The 21,552-nt window shown below is 41.9% G+C and overlaps 1 protein-coding gene across 8 annotated transcripts in view; it reads right to left on the bottom strand.

Moving 5' to 3' along the window:
* Positions 1-20,522, bottom strand: part of TARBP1 (tRNA guanosine 2 -O-methyltransferase TARBP1) — an 83,416-nt gene extending 62,894 nt beyond the window's left edge. For all 8 annotated transcript variants that reach the window (XR_012001074.1, XR_012001075.1, XR_012001077.1 and 5 more), the window contains exons 1-9: positions 19,586-20,522; positions 14,084-14,181; positions 12,640-12,709; positions 9,977-10,125; positions 9,011-9,063; positions 7,239-7,336; positions 4,595-4,730; positions 3,722-3,818; positions 2,487-2,576 (exon numbers count right to left, since the gene is read on the bottom strand). Coding sequence is in view for 4 of the 8 variants with exons in the window: in XM_026008775.2 (XP_025864560.2) it covers positions 2,487-2,576; positions 3,722-3,818; positions 4,595-4,730; positions 7,239-7,336; positions 9,011-9,063; positions 9,977-10,125; positions 12,640-12,709; positions 14,084-14,181; positions 19,586-20,498 (1,704 nt within the window). In the remaining 4 variants the exon portion in view is untranslated. The remainder of the gene's footprint in view (positions 1-2,486; positions 2,577-3,721; positions 3,819-4,594; positions 4,731-7,238; positions 7,337-9,010; positions 9,064-9,976; positions 10,126-12,639; positions 12,710-14,083; positions 14,182-19,585) is intronic.
* Positions 20,523-21,552: the final 1,030 nt, after the last annotated feature.

Here is a 21,552-nt window from a genome sequence, read left to right as displayed (position 1 = left end):
TTCTAACAAACAATAAAATAACATCTGGCTGGCCAAAGGGAAAAAGACCATAAAGTGTGCTTACATTCGGTGTGGACCAAGCATAGTCTGAAACATCTTCACATGCATTTTCTTAATGAGACCTCCCAGCTCATACCGTATGTCAAAATAAATTCCAGATGGATTAACCACAATTTACAAACTAGATTTATCAATGAATAGACGTCATTTAAATACTTGAACAAAGCAGAATATCTGAACAAAATGCAAAGAACAAATATATTTACTGGACATCTGGAGAAATTTAAACACTGAATATTTGAAATCAAGAAATGGGTCGTTAACACTTTTAGGTATGGTGAGAGCCTATTTAGGCCCTTTCAAAGCCTTTACCTTTTAGCAGCATATATTTCTAGATGAATTGATAAGATTAAAAGTCCAACAAAAGGAACTGATTAAATAAATTATAAAATATTTAATCGACTGAATTTTTAAATATTACATAGTGGAGATTTAGCAACATGTTAAAATGCTCAAATGTGGGATGCTTGGGTGGCTCAGTGGTTGAGCATCTGCCTTTGGCTCAAGGCATAATCCCAGGACTCTGGGATCGAGTCCCACGTCGGGCTTCCTGCATGAAGCCTGCTACTACCTCTGCCTATGTCTCTCTCTCTCTCTCTCTCTCTCTCTCTCTTTCTCTCTCTCTCTGTGTCCCTCATGAATAAATAAATAAAATCTTAAAAAAAATTTTAAATAAAATAAAATGCTCAAATGTGAAGATGAAAAATAAAATTCAAAACAGTATAATCATAAAAAAAAAACAAAAACAGTATAATCATTATTTTTGTTTTAAAAAAAAATCATACATGTTGGGCAGCCCCAGTGGCCCAGCGGTTTAGCGCCTGTCTTCGGCCCAGGGTGTGATCCTGGAGTCCAGGGATCGAGTCCCACGTCGGGCTTCCTGCATGAAGCCTGCTACTACCTCTGCCTATGTCTCTCTCTCTCTCTCTCTCTCTCTCTCTCTCTTTCTCTCTCTCTCTGTGTCCCTCATGAATAAATAAATAAAATCTTAAAAAAAATTTTAAATAAAATAAAATGCTCAAATGTGAAGATGAAAAATAAAATTCAAAACAGTATAATCATAAAAAAAAAAAAAACAGTATAATCATTATTTTTGTTTTAAAAAAAAATCATACATGGGCAGCCCCAGTGGCCCAGCGGTTTAGCGCCTGTCTTCGGCCCAGGGTGTGATCCTGGAGTCCAGGGATCGAGTCCCACGTCGGGCTCCCTGCATGGAGCCTGCTTCTCCCTCTGCCTGTGTCTCTGCCTCTCTCTCTGTCTCTGTCTCTCATGAATAAATAAAATCTTAAAAAAATAATGATAATAAAATAAAATAAAATAAAGAAATCATACATGTCATTTTAAATATACATATATAGAGAGAAAGCAAGACTGAGAATATGTATACTGAAAAAAATAATTAAGCCAAAAAATATGGATTTAATTTGATTGTAGGCATTACAGCTGATTTTTTATTTTCTTTACATGGTTTTGTATTTTTCAGATTCCACCTAATTAGATGCATTATGATCAAGAAAATAAAATAAAATTCATATTTTTTTAAGACCCCAATTTTCTTTTTCTTCATTCCCTCTATTACCCTACTCTATGCCTCATGATTTCACACCTGAATTATTTTAACACAGTTCAAGCTGATTTCTCGTTTCTCTCTGTGTGTACACAGACGGACCTGCCTTCTAAAAGAAATGATCACATCCCTACCCTCAGTGATCTCTCACGTACTGGAGAAATAGAATTCTTTTTTAAAAAAGCTCCCTGTCCTCAAAAACCATATAACCTGTAGAGGACACAGATTAGAATTCAACCAGCTATACCAATGGGTAAGAGCTAACAGGAGCAGAGTGAATGAAGTTCCTTGGTTTCAGACAAAACAGAGAGGAGGAAGCAGACCACCGAGGACCCCACACAGAAAAGCAGCACCAGGAGGCTAGTGGGACTGCAGGGCCATCGTGGGGAAGTAGCACCTGCCAGGGTCTCCATGAGACCAACGGCTGCAGATGAGGAAGGGTGTTCAGGATTTCATGATACATTTGATGCACCAAGTCAGGAAGAATCAGGAATTACCCTAATGTCAGACCTGGGCAATTGGATAGAAGGAAGTGTCATTAACAGAAAAAGCCAGAAGGAGGAGGTCCTATGTTACTGTTTCTGAGTTATCCAGACTCGAGATCTGCCCATAAGGACTACCTACCTTCTCTTCTAAGTGAGTCTGTCTCTATCCCAAACATTCTGCAGTCTCCCTTTAAGATTCTTGGTAGCATTATTAGTTAGGTTCACTCAAAGCAAACACACAATATTTAAAAATCTCTGTCCATAGATAACAAGGTCAACATATTTTACATAAGTGGCTAGTGGTTGAGTTCAATCAGAAAACAATTTTTTATAACTCTCAAAAGACCTTATCATTAAACTATTTTCAATCTTACCTCTGTCCACAGTGAGGTTCCTCGTCTTAAGGACTCCTCTTGTCTCAGAGACATGAGAAAAGTTGAAACATCAGAAAGTGACACCTTTTCCTACAAGGGGGGCAGGTGGGGGGAGGGTGTCAGGGCAGTTTAAAAAAGTTAAGTTACTCATTTAAAAATTTTAAGCGAATAAAATGAAATCACTGTAAAAGCAAGCTAACATACTATTTAAAATATAATGTTACTAGTTAAATCAAAAGAAAGCTATCTTTTTTAAAGAAAATAATTTTAGAAATGAAGATACTGACTACAATCAATACATTGTCATATAAAGTGGAAAATTATTTTATAAATATGTTCCTTATGATCAAGGTTACCAACTTAGAGACAAGATGGTCACTGTCTAAAAGCAAAAACAAAAACATCCTATAAAAAATTACTTAAGTTGAAAGGTGATGCTTACTTTTCAAAGCCATGAAAATGACCCCCTATCTTACGAAAACCACAGAAATCTTTTCACTCTTTAGGCTGTATATCTTGAATTAAGATAGCTTGCCCTAGGCCAGGTGTCAGCAAAACCACTCACAGCTCTTTTGTAAATAGTTTTAGTGGCACATAGCCACTTTATTTATAAACTGCCTATTGTTGCTTTTAAGTAGTTTTAACCGAGACTATAGGATATACAAAGCCTTAAAAAGTAAACTTTTTCTGGCCCTTCACAGAAAAAGTTTGCTGACCCTTATTCTCAGCAAGAATAGTGAAGGGGTTCTGTAAAAAAACAGATACTATATACTCCTTGAAGATCAATTTACAGGAAGATGTGCAGAAAAAGTATAGAGGAAACCAGGCAAAAGCTTCCAAGAGTCCTCTCCCAGTGGAGTCCACCAAGATGGGTTTAATTCCCCCAGCAACAAGCTGTGACAGCATGTGAAATGCTGTCTACCAGCGATGCTCCTTACAGACTCACAGCCCAGGGTTTTTATTGGGAGCTGGTCACAGCAGCACCCTTGCATAGCACCTACCAAGACTCCAGACGCCGAGAAGGAAAGCAAGGGTTCAGTATAACCACCCTGGGTACACAGCAGGCACAGTACATCACTCTCCCTAGTAGCACAGGGAGAACCCTGTTGAAACCCACATTCCTGGCCTCCAGCAAAGGCTGGCCCAACCCTACGAGCAGGGCTTTCGAATGATAGCATCACAAACTTGTAAACTGAAGTATCTTAAGTAAAAAATAAATGAATAAATAAGCCTACCACATCTACCAAATTCATAGCTGTTTGAAGAAGATAGCACTGAGCTGCCCCTCTCAGCAGAATCTGATGGGTGATCATAGTGCACTGAAGAACATCCCTGATGCCAAAAAACAGAAACATGCATTTACATGCTCCCAAAGACAGTTCTGGTACTTTGTAAATATTGACAAAATTATTCATAGTATCTACAATCCCCAACATAGAAAGTCACCATCAGTACAACTTCAAAGCTATTATCTCCCATTAAGATCTCTAGTAGAGCTCAATTTTAATAGGGCATATATCTCTTTCAAAGACTATACATGAGGGATCCCTGGGTGGCGCAGCGGTTTGGCGCCTGTCTTTGGCCCAGGGCGCGATCCTGGAGACCCGGGATCGAATCCCACATCGGGCTCCCGGTGCATGGAGCCTGCTTCTCCCTCTGCCTGTGTCTCTGCCTCTCTCTCTCTCTCTCTGTGACTATCATAAATAAAAAAAAAAAAAAAAAAAAAAAATTAAAAAAAAAAAGACTATACATGAAGATACTATTAAAGTACTAATTTTATGTTTTTTGAAATCCTTTGCAATCAACATTACTGTTTGATATTTTACCTCTAGTTTTCTACATATCAATGTAATTTAAGAAAACCTTACTGGCCTTGTTTTAAAATGATCAAAATCCAAAATAATCATTCGTAAAACAAAATAAGCTCAATCATATAAACATATTTTTTACTTTTTAATATAAAATTAAGAGCTCCCAAGGAAGAGCTCAAAGCCCAATGCCAATATTAACCAAAACCACTCACTACAGACTAAAGCAGAGGGGAAAACAGAATTTACTGATGGAAAGTGACTACAGATATAACCATATGTGAACATAGAGTAAATTACCTGAGAGCAAGAAGCCCGTCTACACCCAGGGCTTTACATCTTGGGACATTTGCTAAAGCCTTAGACAGAAACAAAATGGGAATGCCACACCAATGTCTACTTGTCATCTTCTGAATAAACTTTAAGAGGAAACTACCTGTAAGAAAATGTTTTAAAACATCACTGTTCCCAAGCAGCACTCGGAAAGCTGCTCAACATCATTAGTCAGCAGGTATGAAAATGCAAATCAAAAACCATAATGAGATAGAACTCCACGCCGGTGAAGACAGCAGTGGTCAAAAGGACAGACAATAACTGTCTGGACAGAGAGAAGCTGGAACCCTCACACACTGCTGTTGGGAATGCAAATTGGTGCAGCCAATGTGGTAAACAGCTAATGAGCTAAACTGAGTTAAACTGAAAATTACCATAGGAGCCAACAATTGGCACTCTCAGGTATACACTCAGGAGAACTAGAGGTTATGTTCACACAAAAACTTGCATGTGAATATTCACAGGAGCATTTTTCTTAATAACCAGAAGTGGAAACAATCTAGAGGTCCACCAAACTGATAAATGGATAAATAAAATGTGAGGTATCTATACAGGAGAGTATTATTCAGCCCCCCCAAAAATGAAATATTGATACATGGATCATTACTACTCATTCATGGATGATTCTTAAAAACCTTATGCTAAGTGAAAGAAATCAGACATAAATTAAAAAGCCACATATTATAGGATTCCATTTATATGAAACGCCTAGAATTAGGGAGTGTGGAAAGAAAGATTAGTGGCTGACAAGCTGGCAGGAAACGAGAATGGAAAATGATTGATGATGGTGATGAAAATATTCTTTCTAGGGGTGATGCAAATATTCTAGAATTAGTGGTGGTAGTAGAACTTTGTGAATGTACTAAAAACCAATGAAACGAACACTTTAGAAGGGCAAGTTTTATGGTACGCAAATTATAGCTCAACAAACCTGTCGGGAAAAAAAAAATCAATGTTATTTCAATCTCATTCCTATAAGATAAGTACTCTACTATATTGCAGAGATTCTGATACCTGTGCAGCTATAATTTTTTTTAAAAAGTTTAAGGTGTAAGATCAATGTTTTTATTGTTAGAAACCATTCCTTTGTTGGAGAGGTTAAAGAAAAACACAGTAAGAATTATTGATGGTAACTAGCCTCTGGTATTGCCATATGATAACATTAGATCCTTCTCATTCGCTGTTTCTTACCTACTCTGGATCTGATTACTATTCGCCTACCTTGAGATACCAACATAAGGTGCTCTGTTGTTGCCTCCTCTGCTAGTACGTGATTTCGTACAGACCCTCAAATAATGCAACTAGTATGATTCTGTTTCCTCTGATCGTCACTATAGAAGACTTAAGAAACCCTTAGAAGCTTCTGAAAGGAGCTTGTGTTTTATTTATAAAATAATATTTTATATTTATTTATAAAATACCATGTACTTTAGATCTTCTAAGTACCCAACACAAAATTAGACACATTTAAGATACTCACTGGAAACTTGACTGAAAAACCTACGAAGTAGTAACTTGAGTTAACATTTTACTTGCTCTCTCTTCTGCTAAGTTCCCACTTTTGTCTCATACCTCACTTGTGGCACAGGGAAGATGGTGATGGCTGAGCTACCATTTCACATTCATGCAACACACTTATAAATTTCCATGTGTGCCAGGGCCATAGACAGCAGGTGTTCATACTCTAGGGGTGCTCCTACCATCCCCTCTCCCTCCCAATCTCTCTCTCTCTGTACTGCTGATCTGGGATGTGCCAACATGGTCAGCAAAGTAATCTCCAGATGGCTTACACTTCTCTGACTTCTGGCAAACCAAAGAACACCTGAGTTAGCTTCCCCATGAACTAGCTTTTTAAAAAAGTAATCAAAACAATTTTCTAGAAACCTAAAGTTGAGACACACACATCTTCTTTTTCCTTTTTTATCCCTGATTTCCTGATTTCTGAATAGATATTACCATTGGTCATTGTCTCACCCTATTTGCAGATGAAATACAAAAGGAAATGTGTTTCCTACCCAGGCTTGCTTTATAAGCCACAAAGCCACAAGTGAAAAAAAAAGACCCAGGAAGGAGAGTTAAATCCTGCTGCTGCTCAACAAACAAAATAACAATAGTTTTGCTCTTTGCTTACCAACTTAACTCATCAGGAAGGAAAATAAATCCCTAATCTGAAGAAGTGGGTATTTCTAAGACACAAGGTCTTACATAAAGCAAGTATATTTTTCTTGTACCTGTTAAGTTCCTATCTATATAGGGACAGTTTAACCACAATGGATACTCTGTTTACAACTTTTTCCTAAACCCAGGTCTTCAATCAATTTTGCTAATTTTTTGGAAAGCAAATACAGAAAACTAGAAAAGATGACCAACTGCAACACACATTCTAAAATGACTTCCATACTACTCATGCCAATGTTGACAATACATGTTATATATAAAGGCAAAAATGTGTACCCAATTACAATGAAAACCTGCATAATTCTGATAAAATGTGTATATTCTGGAAAAAGGATAACACTGATTATAATAGTCATAGGATAGTGCTTTATCACAATATACTAAAAATTTTAAAGCTAATAAATTAAAAAAACTAAACTTTACTGACACATACTCTTTATTTCTTCTGGAAGAAGAGAAACATAAGTGACTAAAAACTTCTGCAATTTCAGTCCCAATGGAGAACCACTTCCTATCAGCTGGCCTGGGGACCTATAGACAAATGAGGAAAAAAAACAAATACTTAAAATTTACAAATAAGTATACTGAAACTAAATGAACGACGGCTCAAGAGTCTTTCAACAACAATCAGACCATTTTTTTTTTTGAACTTGCATTTTATTTTTCAGTGAAATTTTGAATATCCTTCTGAATATAAAATATCAGGGTCTTCTAGGAAAATGGACATGAGTTAGTATAGTAACATACTAAGTAGACACAGATTTCCTTTTTATGTTACTTTTCCTGACACATATATGAATCTTGCTAAAATAGCATAATTTTTTAAAAGTCAAAAATGATCATTTTCACTTATATTTTATTGTTCCCAACATGTAATCCAATGGTTTTAAATCTTTAAGTATTAAATAAAAGAAATAACACTCAAAGAAAAACATATATGAGTAATTAATGACTTTTGCAAGAACATTTGGTTGTTAACATCTACTAAAGTCATTTTTTTTCCTGCTATATGCTTCTACCAGGAACATTATCTGCTAATTGAACGCAAGGAAACTGAAGGCATTTCATAATAAATGTGTCTGTCGACTCCTTTAGAGGCACCAAGCAGGTTTTACTGCTTCTCCAGCTGTCTAATTGCTTCACAGAACTATTCAATAGTAATGAGTTATTTGAAAACTAATTGGCAAATCAAGTATTGCTATGCTCTTTCAATATTTATTAAAGAAGGTTAAATATTAGTATAACTTAGCACAAACTAAATTTAAACATTCTAAAGAAACTAGCAGTGGGTGGGGAGGGTGGTCTGTTTAGAGCTATTCAGAACAGAAGACTTGCAAGTATAAATTTAGTTCATCAGTATTCAAAAAACAACTTAAGTTTAAAGGCAGGGGAATATTCTGAAGGTGTAATTCAAGGGTACAGATAATGCTCAAAAAAACGAGGCTCTGGCACAATACTGACAAACTCTCCTCGCTGTCTAACTTTCTGAAGGGAGAGAAGAGGCAAAGAAGTGACAGATTCTTGGTCATGGCAGCCTCTGTCACATTTGGAAAGAGCAAGGTTAGTGAGCCCTGTGGCATTAGGACTAGAACCGGATGTACTGCTGGGAACTTGTGGCTTTTCACATGGATAGAGGTGGATGGATGGACAGACGGACCCTGAAACAGACACAGATGAGTAAGTCTGCTCAGCAGACATAGCTGGGAAACCGAGAGAGAATAGTTAAGCAAATGTGGTAACAAGTTAACATCGGGGGAACGTGGACAAGAGTTACGTGGGAATTCTCTGTATTATCCTCGCAGATGTTTCTAAGTTAAAATAAAATTTTTTTCAAAAAAGGGGAAAAAAGGTGTAGAATGTTGGTTAGCCAAAGTCACTACCATTTCCAAGAGAGCAGGAGTCAGAGCAAGGGGAAGAAAGTCAGCTCAGTGAGACATACTCTCCATAAGCCCTAGAGTAGAAGGGTTCAAGGTCAGAAAGACAACAGAAAACAAAAAGAGAAGAATACTTGGTACAACTCACAGAAGAGCAAAAAGAACAAACACAGAAGGGACTTCACAATAAGAAAAAGTTGAATGTCTATTCAGCACCATGTGTGATGTACCAAATATATGGAACAGCCTGGTCATATTTCACAAACATTCGATTTCTATATCAAGAACATATATTACTACACGGCTGCTAGATAACACAATGTTTGCTTACCTGATGTACAGAGAGCTTTCTGAAAGTGCATCCATTAGTGGTCCAATGATAAACTAAAACAAAAGATGTAATTAATAATAAGTTTCGGCTGCAACTTTGAAAAGTTGGCTGCCCTGGCTGCATATCCCAACAGGGCTGCAGACAAGCTGTTCTGAGCAAAGCTGATCTCTTACACTGTAGGCTAATTCAAGGCTAATTCTGAAGGGTACTTTAATTCTGCCACCACAACAAAATAGGTACAGAATTTTCCCACCTGATAAAAACTTAGAAGAAGGATCACACAGGACCAGAAAGGAAGAAAGGAGCCCAAAGGAGAAATACATGGTGGAAAATAAGCATGGTTACAAAGGAAAAGCAAGAGAAATACTCAAAAGAAAATGTAAACCCCTGTGCCTAGGAAATAAAATGGGAAAAAATGGTATCTTCAAAAATATTAAAAGACATTGGGTCAAAAAAGCAAGTGTATAAGAAGTGCAGGAAGGACAGGAGAAGGTGGAAAAAGATACATATCAAACCATGACAGCATGTCATCAATCAGGAGGGTTACTAGGTTTACTAGAGGGTATGTACCCTCTAAGTGAGGGAAAATACTATACCCTACATGATCATGTGACTCATCAGCGCTACAGGATCACAGCTACAATTATTCAGTCTCTCCTCTGTGTGATTCTGACAAATGGAAGTATAGATGCTAATGTAGCTCAAAAGGCAATCTCTGTTTGGTATCACAGCTAACAATAGTTCACTGGCTCAGAATGGGGGAGAAGTATCACTAAACAAATAGCAATAATTCAAAGATTCAGAATGGTGAAAATAGCATCATTATGCAAATCTATAAAATATCACTTGCTATGAGAGAGCCTTTGTATATTTTTTCTGAAGATCACATGATGATGCAGCAAATGTCTTTACCTTTCATCTCCTAACAAAGAGAGTAAGGGGGGGGAAGAAAAAGGCTGTCATTACCTCAGAAAACTCTGGTGAAAATGGAAGAATCTTTGTTTCATACAGCTCCAAAAAATGGATAACACCTTCTTTGGTCAGGATTTTATTTTCACTTTCAAACATTCTTTTATAAATACACATGTGCCAGGATGGGTGAAACAGCCAACATCCTGTGGAAATAAATGCCTGATGCTGACACTGATTCTCACACTCTTGCTCTACATAGACTATAGTCTCATAAATCAACACAGTTACACACAAACACGTTAACTTCGTTAGAACATATAGTGAATTTATAAATCCATGCAAGGGTGTTCACTGAGAAACCACATTCAGGCATTTCGTTTAGAAAGACTCCAAGCAAGCATCCGTCTGCCTTTGGCTCAGGGTGTGATCCCGGATTCCCAGGATCGAGTCTTTCCCTGAGCTCCCTGCATGGAGCCTGCTTCTCCTCCTTTTGCCTGTGTCTCTGCCTCTCTTTCTGTGTCTCTCATGAAGAAAAGAAAAAGAAAGAAAGAAAGACTGCAAGCAACTTTACTGAGAACACAGCACACAGAAGTTAACTATTACCCCATGCACACAGGTTGGAGCTTCAGGTTTGGAGTGATTTCAAACAATCCTTGTCACCCTACTTCAATCCACTTCTCCCACAGAAATCTGAAACTGTCACTCCTCTACTTAAAACCCTTGATGGCTTCTCATACTCTTGAAAGAAAATTTGAATGAGTCATGAGGCTACCCTGACAATAATGCCAACATTACCCCACCCTTCCATGGCCCCCACCTGCGCCACCCTGGTCCTCTGGGGCCTCTGCCTCACTGAGCTGTTCCCACCTAAGGGCTTTTGTACTCTCTGCCGTCTCGATTCTGAGCTCTGATGTTATCCCTGAGGGTGGGCCTCTCTCCAGTATGCCCTCCCACCCCAATGTATATTCCATTTCAGTCCCTTGTTTGGTACCTTCATACGATTTATCATTACAACTTTTTCTTTTCATGGAAAAGAGCCAAAACTTAAGTGAAAAATAGTACATATGTCTCACCACTTTATCCCTAGCACTTAGCATATACTGGATGCTAAGTGAATTTCTAAATGAGTCAAAAAAAAAAAAAAAAAACTCTCAAAAATGGAATAAACCTGCACCTTGGAGATATTTGTTAATTCTTTTGAAATATCCTTTAATTCTTCTAGAAAAAAATTATTCAGTATTTTTAACTCATGACATTCTAGATATGAACTGGTCCATTATTTGTCATTTATGCCAAGATGCTTGCTTGTTCAACGCTTTGGCAATGGTAATTTTTCCACACCTGTCATTGCTATTTGATTTGGTTTGCCAAGGGCTGTGGGCAAAATGTGGTAATAAGAGAATTATTTTAATAGTAAATGCATAAGTGAAGTCACAATAGGATTCAATTAAATTCTAGCCCCAGGTGACTATAGATTCTTACGGTCTGTGAAAAATCCCAGTCTATCAGAAACAACCACAGCACTCGACTGGATAAAGCTCAACTCCTAAGGGGTCGAACTATTAAAGTTGTAATTATCTGCAGTAGGCACTAAAATCCATTTATCCAGGTTAATTCTCACGGGTAAACACAATAATGTAGCAGCTGATCATTTATACGCATACGAAACACGATCAGCCTGCGTTTAGCTATTTTGCTGATACAAACTTAATCTCATAAAATAATTTTAGGAACCTCCAGTTTTCTTCTATTTCTCCTAAGAAGCTCTCGAAACACAATACTGATTAAAGGCTTAAAAACCATACCTAAAATCATATCATGGCATTTCCTATGAAGTCCAAGATACAGAATAACCGAAACCCCCCAAAAGTAACTAACAATGAAACAGATACAGAGAATGAGAATGGAAAGCAGTTAAAATATATAATACCAAAGAACCACTATTAAAAATGTAGAATATATCATCATTAAAACATTCCTAAAGAGCTCTTATCTCTTGAGGGCGTATACTCAAATAATGACAGATAACATGATATGCTGTCGGGGGGTGACCGTCATGGTCTGTGGTAGGAGAGGCAACAAAGGACCAAGGCACAGGCTGGTCACATGCCGGTCACTGCTGAACTGGGTGGTGGGGCTCAGTTTACATATTCCTCTCCTTCTGCAAATGTCTGAAATGTCTTGTAATCAAAAGTTTACAGAATTAACCATACTGCTAAACTCCGCAGCCATTTAAAGGTATGTTCTAAAAGACTATTTGAGGACATAGGTAAATGCATCTGGACATACTGCAAAGTAAGACACAACGTTATGAACAATAAATCCAGAAGGCATGTGTCTGGAATGTTAACAGTTGTTCTCTTGGTGGGAGCAGATGCACGTTTTCTGTTTTACACTTTGATAGTTTTTCCAAATTCTCTATAATGAATGATGGTTAGTTATAATATCAAGGGGGGAAAAAAAACTATAAATGTTACAAAAATCGGGATCCCTGGGTGGCGCAGTGGTTTGGCGCCTGCCTTTGGCCCAGGGCGCGATCCTGGAGACCCGGGATCGAATCCCACATCAGGCTCCCGGTGCATGGAGCCTGCTTCTCCCTCCGCCTGTGTCTCTGCCTCTTTCTCTCTCTCTGTGACTATCATAAATAAATAAAAAAAAAATTAAAAAAAAAATAAATAAATAAATGTTACAAAAATCAAAATAAAAGTAACTATTACCATCTTCCTCTGACACTGCATATTCAAACAGACTCTTCAGCTTCGGTAAAACTGGCTTTATAACATGGATCTGAAAATAAAAACAAAAAAAAAAAACTCTATGAAATAAAGACTCACCTTTAAAAATTAAGATGAACTTTAAAACTTTAAATACCAAGACAAAACTTAGTTTCATCTATTATACAACAGTAGTCCTTCTGTTTTCTCCCCACATAAAAACTGTGCAGAAGGTGCCTGATTCTTCCAGTTTTTATATCACAGAAATTCCAGTATATGAGACTCAGTGTGGCAAAGCTAATAAATACAACCTAGGATGTAGTGACAGGAATGTCTCATTTGTAGAGTGAGTATCATAAATCATGTCATGTAATCCTCAACTGTCTTGGGAAATACGCAGGGCTGATAATACCACCAGCTTACAAAGAAGGCAAAAAAAAAAATACTCTCTTGAGTCCCTCAAGTGATGTTCAAGGTCACACGTGTAGACTATTGTAGATAAATGTAGGTAAATTAGAGTTTCTAAATAAATTACAGGGGTCCGAGGTATCCACTGATTAAGGAAAACCATAAAAGTGTATCTGAATTTGGAAATGCTTTCTCTGTTCCTCATGTATATTTAGCACATGAGTAATTATTTTGGTCCACAAACAAAGCTTGGTGCTCACTTGGGGTGACACCTAACAATGAGGACACAGATGGCCAGCCCCCCACAAGTCTGCAGCTGACACACCAGGGGGCCCTGCACCACCACAGGTTCTCCAGGAATGATCCCAGAGCAGCAGGGGCATCATCTAGGAACTTGTAAAACACATGAATTCTCAGGCCTCACCCCCAGACCTACGGAATCAGAAACTCTGGGGACCAGACAAGCAATCTGTACTTTAACGAGCCATCTGGGTAATTCTAAGGAATGTTAAAGTTTGAGAACCACTGTACTAAGTGAGGTCATCTTAAGAGATTCCGCTCAATTTAAAAATTCTGTAAAAGTTAATTCAAAGGTAACTGAAAAAGATTTTTCAAGTTTCCACTTGCAGGACCAGGTACACAGATCTAAGAACTAAAACAGGAAGGTAGGCAAGCCAGCTACAAAGTTAAAGGGCAATTATTTACTTAACTTTACCACAAATTGCCTTAGGTAACATTTTCCTAAGTCTGTACTTCTTTGGAGATTATTCATAACGCTGAGAAAGTACAAACTAACACTTCAGAACTCAAAGTCAAGACTAAAACTCTTTGAGTGGCAATTGAAGTCAATTAAAAAGTATGCTTTAATTTCCTGAGTTAACATTCAGATTTAAATTGCATTTATGCCAGAAAACAAAGTACACATATCTCCTATTATTCTTTACTCAAACTGGTCTTTCTGAATTGCTTTTACAAATGTTTGAAAAAAAAAATCAACACTGCATCGACATAGGATTTGTTAAAATATGAAAACGCTCACCTGATTTCCTTCTAGAGTTTCCATAATTAGAATATAGTTTTCCCAAAACTTTAGAAGCTCATCCTTTTTCTTCTCAGACCACCAAAACAGACTTGGGCCTGATATGGTTTAAAAAGGAAAATTAGTTACTCCTTTTGTAGATTTGATAAGTTTCTTAATGACAGTCATTTTTAAAATAATGCCACTACTACCAAATATTGTACTCTCTAACAATGGAGGGTGTCCCTGTATCAAAGTCTAGATAGGAGGCTTGGGATAATAAGAATCTCCAAAGGTTTGGTTTTGTTTTCTTTTAATTAAAATTACTGTTTTAGAACTTTTGGTAGGAGTCATGGATTTGAACACATAAAACCCTATTTTCTCTCCCTCAGAACCTCATTATAACAGTCAAGGATTTTTCAAAGGCAAAAACCCAGAAGAATGGAGATAAGGGGAGCACACAACAGTAGTGAAACTTAGTTTGAAAATCAGAGAAAAACCAAGCAGTCTCAAGTAAAGTGAATATAAAGCGGCAAATGGTAAGCCAAGAAAAAAAAACTAATTTACACTTGAACATCTTCCCATACCTAAGGAACTGGCAGCAAAAGCTACTCTGTAAAGTAGAGGTGAAAAGCAAGGCTAAACTTAAGGGAGTTTTGTTCCGTGTGTTTAAGAAACAGACCCTCTGTGCCCTTTCTGGTGCTCAGACTAGGAAAAAGCCTGGAATTTATTTTCTGGAGAAGGTAAAGTGGTAGGTCTCTGGATTCAGATGCATCAGACCCTACTAGGGTTGGGAGTAAGTGAACATGTGTGCTCCCAGGGTGCCAAGACCCCCTTCTACCTGCCCCTTCCACCATGTGAGCCCCTCAGGTCCCAGAATGCTCACCAGGCCTTCACTACACGGCAGCAGCCTAGAAGGTCTCCATGGAATCTGGCCAGCCCAAGAGGAAAGACATGAAAATACCGCCACCGGAGATTACCCAATCTGGCATGGCCAGATCAGCTTGCAGTGAAGTTCACAGTTGGCAAGCACCACGTACATGTTCTGAGCTTTAAACTTGATTTGGGTTCCTTATTCTTTTTTTTTTTTTTTAATTAAAGGTTTATGTATTAGAGACAGAAGGAGAGAGAGCTCGTGAGCAAGCTGGCGGAGGGGCAGAGGGAGAGAAATCCTTAAGCCAACTCCTGCCAAGCGTGGAGCCCACAGCAGGGCTTGAACCCTTGACCCTGAGATCATGACCGGAGCTGAAACGAAGTTGAAGCCACCCAGGCACCGCACTGCTTCCTTATTCTTAAATATAAACAGGTATCTAAGGATCATGAGCTGTCTGGGGAAACATCTACATTGAAGATCAAGACCAAAACAAAAAGGAAATCTGGAGAGAACAAAACTATGCAGGAGGAAGAAAACCTCACGCTGCTTAAGAACAGGATACTATTAATAAGGGGACATTGTAAGAACAAAAAAGATCTCATGAGAATAAAAATTTGATAGCAAAACCCAGAAACTCAGAGAAACAAATGGAAATAAAGTTGACAGAGTTGCCCAGGAAATAGAACCAAGAGACAAAATCCTAGGAAACAGGACAGAAGACATGATTTGATAACCAGTCCAGGGGCTTCAATATCCAACAAGAGAACAGAATGCAGAGAGGAAGGGAGGAGAGAAAGTAATTCAGGAAAAGTTCCCAGAACCAAAGAACATGACTTCCAAATTGGCTAGATCCACCAAGTGCCCAGCACAAGATGAAAACCGACCAGCACCAAAACTGTGAAATTTCTGAATGATGAGGCACAGTCCCCACTAACTTCCATGGAAAAGAAACAGAGCACATATAAACAAGCACAATTCGGAACGGCTTCAGATAGCTCAGAGCAACACTGGAAGCTCGAGCTACAAAGACAATAGATCACTGCCTTCAAAATTTTGAACGGAAACATTTTCCAAGCTAGAATAATACACCCCATTGAACCATAAATCAAATGTGATGGGAAAACAAAGGCATTTAGACATGCTTGGTCTCAGCTTCCACTTAGGATAGAGAAAGCTACAGAAGAATATTCGTGCCATACCAACAGAGAAAAGGCTGGATAATACACATAATCCTAAACCCCTGAGACTGCAATGCCATCAGGGGATCGGAACTCCAAAGGACAGGAAAACTCTCTCCAGGAATAGACAGGACACGTGAACTGAATCTATCTCTGGCCAAGCGCAGGAAGAAGAGGTGATTACCAAAAAGTAGTTTTAAAAAGACAATGAGGGCCACCTGGGTGGCACAGTTAAGTGTCAGTCTCTTGGTTTCAGTTCACGTCATGCTCCCAGGGTCACGGGATTGAGCCCCATGTTGGGCTTTGTACTCAGCAGGGAGTCTGCTCGCTCTCGCGTGCGCGCGCTCTCTCTCTCTCTCTCTCTCTCTAAATACGTAAAATCCTTTTTAAAAAAAAAAAAAAAAAGGATAGGGCAGCCTGGGTGGTTCAGTGGTTTAGCGCCTGCCTTCAGCCCAGGGCGTGATCCTGGAGACCCGGGACTGAGTCCCACATCGGGCTCCCAGCATGGAGCCTGCTTCTCTCTCTGCCTCTCTCTCTGTGTGTCTCTCATGAATAAATAAATAAAATCTTAAAAAAAAAAAAAGGGATAAAAAAGACAATGAACATTTGATGAGTTTTTCAAGGCCGGGTGTGGGCTCGTTTGACAGCTGAGAACCCTGGGAACCCTAGGGAGTCTGCAACCACTCACCAGTTTGTCTCCTTGGGCATCCCCCAGGTACTCTAAGAAAGACTGTGGGAAAAGCAAGAGACTTTGGAGCACAGGCATATAGGCCCGCCTAGGTTTGAGAGGACAACAGGTCTAAACCCATCCCAGCCCTACAGGAGTACAAGGTGGTGGTCAACTACTAAAGCCTATCTGCATCCAGGACCCTCCTCCAACAGGAGACCAAAGCTGTCTGCCCCTGGAGGAAACCCTGCCACATCCCCCACGCCTGTCCCAGTCCTGACACAGGCAAAACCTGGCTGCCCTAGGGGATGAAGAGAAAACCTGCTTCCCCAACCCCATACTGGCAGGAGGAAACCCCCTCATGCCTGGAGTCCTGCACTGATACAAAGCAGGTCGGCTGCTGTGGGGGGAGGGCAGGAAACCAGAAGTCAAGGTCCCCAACACAGATAGGAGCAGAATGCAGCCACCACAGGAGGGGCTGAGGGAATCCTACACCCTTCCCTAAGTAGGGAAGAGTGGCAGAGGTTATCTGCCACTGAGGAGAGAGCAGAGATGGCAAAAAGGCTGGAACCCTGAGTTTCAGGCAAATGGGGCCCCACCTTCACCCTTCATCTCAAGCCTTGCACTAAGGAGTAGACATCAGCGGTCTACCCACCAAGGGAAGGACCAAAGAAAGCATGAAGCAAACCCCATCTGTGGAATTAGCATCAACAACTTCAGAAAAACAAGAACAGTGAGAAAAACCTTTAGAGATTCCTGGCTTCACATTAAACACAAGGTAGCGACACCCCACAACCATACCAGTAAAAAGATCCAAATACAACCTCCCCATAAACTAGTGTGACCCAACCCCCAACACTAACGGTCTCACAGAAGAGGAAGAGCACCCATCTCTAGGAATAAATACCTATTTCACTCTACTGAAAAGAGTGACCCCACTGCCCAGAGATAAAACGAAAAATAAAACCAAACTTAGAGACGGCCCACGTAGAAGACTTATACATGACAACGATTCACATGTTAAAGGATCTAGTGGAAAAGGTAGACAACCTATAGGAAGAGACAGGGAATGGAATTAAATGTCAGAAGGAAATAAAGAAATAAAAATGTACCAGGGGTGCCAGCATGGTTCGGGTGGCTAAGGGTCTGGCTCTTGGTTTCGGCTCAGATCATGATCTCAGGGTCCCGGGATCAAGCCCCCGTCAGGTTCTGTGCTCAGCGCAGAGTCAGCCTATCCCTCTCCCTCCCCTAGCTCATACTCTCTCACTCTCTCTAAAACAAATAATCTTTAAAAACATATCAGACACAAAGGATCCTTTGATGGATTTATCAAACATGCTCTGATAAAAAATTATCTCTGGAAGATGCCTACATCAAAACGAGTGCATAACCCAAAAAAAGGGGAAAATACGAATTTCAGGAAACAAAAATTCCAAGTGAAGGCAGACCTAAGAACGACAGCTGCACACCAGGCTGAGCTTTCAAGAGACTTCTTCATGAAAGTGATCTGGCTTGTACACGGGAGATGCAGGCAACTAGCTAACACTTTGAAGCCGAACCAGTGATATAGAGAGAACCAAACAATTTTTTAAATGACATTATTCCAGGAAAACCTTGCAGGAAGGAAAAAGGATAATCACAATTCACTTTATAGATCATCTGTGAACAGCATTATCAGTCATAATTTTGTAAATGTTGAAATCACATTAAACCAAAGTGTAACTATTGCAAGTGATTTTGATGTGTCCAGATTATTGGAAGACACAGAGTTAAGTATCAAAATAATCAGCTAAAAGAGGTACAAGTGTTTCCTCTCTGAGGGAGGAATCTGGCTGTGGCCAGGGAGCAAAAACTATTGCGTATCTTTAAAACTCTGCAGAATGACTCTCTAAAATAAATGACTTTAATTTTGGTAATTTAAAAAGTGTTCTCCAGTGAAAACTCTTTGTTGGATGATCAGGGACTTGTGGACTGTCAAAATATTTACAATCTAACATTTCAGACAAACTTGAAAATCTACTCACAACTTCAAAAAATCAGCTAAGTTGAAAAAGTCGAAATCTTCTCTATCTATTGGGACAATTTTGAATCAATCTATTTTGGTCTTGGATGACTCAAAAAGATGACTGAAGCAGGCTTTCACACAATTCTGTGAACAAACCAATCAACTGTAAGTACCAAACTGAAGGGAGTCATTTCTAGTTCAGCCACTTGTGTAATAAAGGAGTAGGAAGCAGAGTCTCAAAAGGTAAAAAAAAAAAAAAAAAAAATCCGACTCATCCTATTAAATCAACAGCGAAAATATCCTCAGAAGATCGACTTAAGGACCATACATTTAATAAGCTGCGGCTACCTCTCAGCAAGAGAATTGCCAAGGTTAACTTCCAAAGAACGTGATGATTTCTAGGACAGCATTCTAACATTCAAAACTCAGTGTTCAGTACAGGTAAATAGTTTTCCCTTCAACCTGACGGATGCTAACCCTTCCTTCCTATTAGGGTGGACCTACCACGGGATGCGCCAATTAGGGCTGCAAAATCCTGCTTGGGGGCTCAGTCATGTTCCTGATCATTCCACGGGGGCAGGGTTCCGCCCCGCTCCGGGTCAGAAAGGTCAGGAAATGCTGACGGTTGTCAGCTGCAGGGATTTGTGCCACCTGGCGCACACCCTCCAGGTGAGGCTCCCAAGGGTTCCGGGGAATGCACAGCAGGCAGGCACGGGGGCTGGAAGCAGGACCCCGCACCCGCACCCGACCCCACCCCAGAAAACCAAGCGGGGCTGGCGGGAAGCAAAGAGGCAAGTACCGGTTCCTTCCTGGGGCCCGCAGGCGCAGGGGGCCCCCAGCTCCGCCGACACCTCCACCGCCCTCTGCAGGAGGTAGCGCGCGCGCCTGCGCGTCAGGGCGTCCTGGGCCTGGGCCAGCCCCGCCTGCACCGTCCTCCAGAAGCGCCAGCAGCGCCGCGCGTCCGGGCCCTCCTCGCGCGCGCGCGGACCGCGGCCGGCGCCGGGCTCGGGCAGCAGCCTCTCGGCCAGGGCGCTCAGCACCAGCAGCTGCGGCCCGACGCGGCCCGGCCCCGAGGGCGCCCCGGCCGCGACCAGCCCGCCCCAGACGGCCCGCAGCGCCGCCCCGCCGCACTGGCCCAGCGCCGGCAGCAGCCGCCCGGCCGCCAGCGCCGCCGCGTCCTCCGCGCGCCCGGCCCCGGCCCCGGCCCCGTCCACGCCCAGCGCCAGGCCCAGGGCGGCCCGCGCCACCCGCTCCAGCAGAGGCCCGTCCTCGCGGGGCCGCAGGCAGGGCCCGACGGCCGCCAGCACCTCCACGGCCGCCTCGGCGCCGGGCGCGGGGCCCGCGGCCAGCAGGTCGCGCAGCGCCTCCTCCGCCAGCGTGGCCGCCAGCTGCGGGCCCCCGGCGAGGCGGGCGCAGGAGCGCAGGGCGGCGCCCGCAGCCCTCAGCACGCGCCGCCGCTCGGGGCCGCCCCCGGGGCGCCCGCGCAGGCCCCGCAGCAGCGGCGCCAGGTACCCGGCCGCCACCTCGCGCGCCGCCTCCGGGAGCGGCCCCGCGCCCCCGCCGCCGCGCGCCGCCTCGTCCTCCAGCCGCTGCAGCAGAAAGCGCAGCGTCTCCACGCGCTCCGCGGACGCCTCCCCGCGGCACAGCGCCGCGAGCAGCGCCCGGGGGTCGCGGCTCTGCGACAGCAGCGCTTCGGCGAGGACACACTCCATTTGCCGCGCGCGCCGCCGACACCGGCGCCCACACGAGGGGCGGGCGAGGGCGAGCGCGAGGGCGAGGGCGTGCGCGTGCGCGAGGGCGAGGGTGTGCGCGTGCGCGAGGGCGAGGGTGTGCGCGTGCGCGTGCGCGGCCGGCCGGGGCGCGCGGCTGCAGGGAGGCCCCGCCCGCAACCCGGTCCCCCTGGCCCCGCCCTCACTAGCTTGTGGGAGGCGGGAGGCGGGAGGCCCCTGTTGAACGTCGCGGGAGGTGGTGCATCAGCGCCCGCCGCTTCCTGCTCGTGCCAGAAAAGAACCCCCGAAAACAAAACAGCAACAAACCAACCCACGAAAACGTGAGAACGGTTCAGAGGCGCTGAAAAGCACTTGAGCTATGTTTTGGGGACGGGGCTGAAAAGCAGAGGCCCACCCCTGCCTTTGCATGCACGTGTTTCTTTCTACACAATGCTCGTGTTCTGTGCCATCTCAAAAATTGTCCATCTGTGTGTTTCCTGTGTTTATGACAGCATCTACTGCTACGTACAGGAACAAAGCCTCACATTAGCATGACCCCAACTGGTTTGACTCCTGGCTTAGTCCCAGGCAAACTGAATCTGTGAGTCGGGTTTCCTTTGCCTTCTAACCATAAAGATCTCTCCCGTAGTCAATGGAGAAGACACTCTCCCACCTTCGAAGAGCTTGACGCGTAATAAACATGATTGGTAAGGTATAATTTAAAGTTATCTAAAATTAAGGTTATCTTATATCATTTAAAGTCGTTTTTCTAGTTTTGATTTTGTGTAATTGAAAGTTATTTAAATTTAAAATTACCGGACGTCTTAGATGCAAGATTTTTCCCCCTCTTTCAGTCATTCAGTTTTTCATTGACAGAATGCACAAATGGTTCTATTTAAGCCCACTCGCAATATGTCAATAAATATCAATTGCCTTCAACATATAATATGCCAGTAAATAATCAGTTTCCCTCCACATCCATTTTTCATATACCCATCAAACAAAAATGGACAAAACTCTCAGAGCGACACCAAATGAAGACAAGAAAATGGAGACC

Source organism: Vulpes vulpes, chromosome 4 (assembly GCF_048418805.1).
Source record: "Vulpes vulpes isolate BD-2025 chromosome 4, VulVul3, whole genome shotgun sequence".
Taxonomy (NCBI): domain Eukaryota; kingdom Metazoa; phylum Chordata; class Mammalia; order Carnivora; family Canidae; genus Vulpes; species Vulpes vulpes.
Note: the sequence above shows the minus strand (reverse complement) of the source record. Positions and strands in the feature narration are given on the sequence as shown.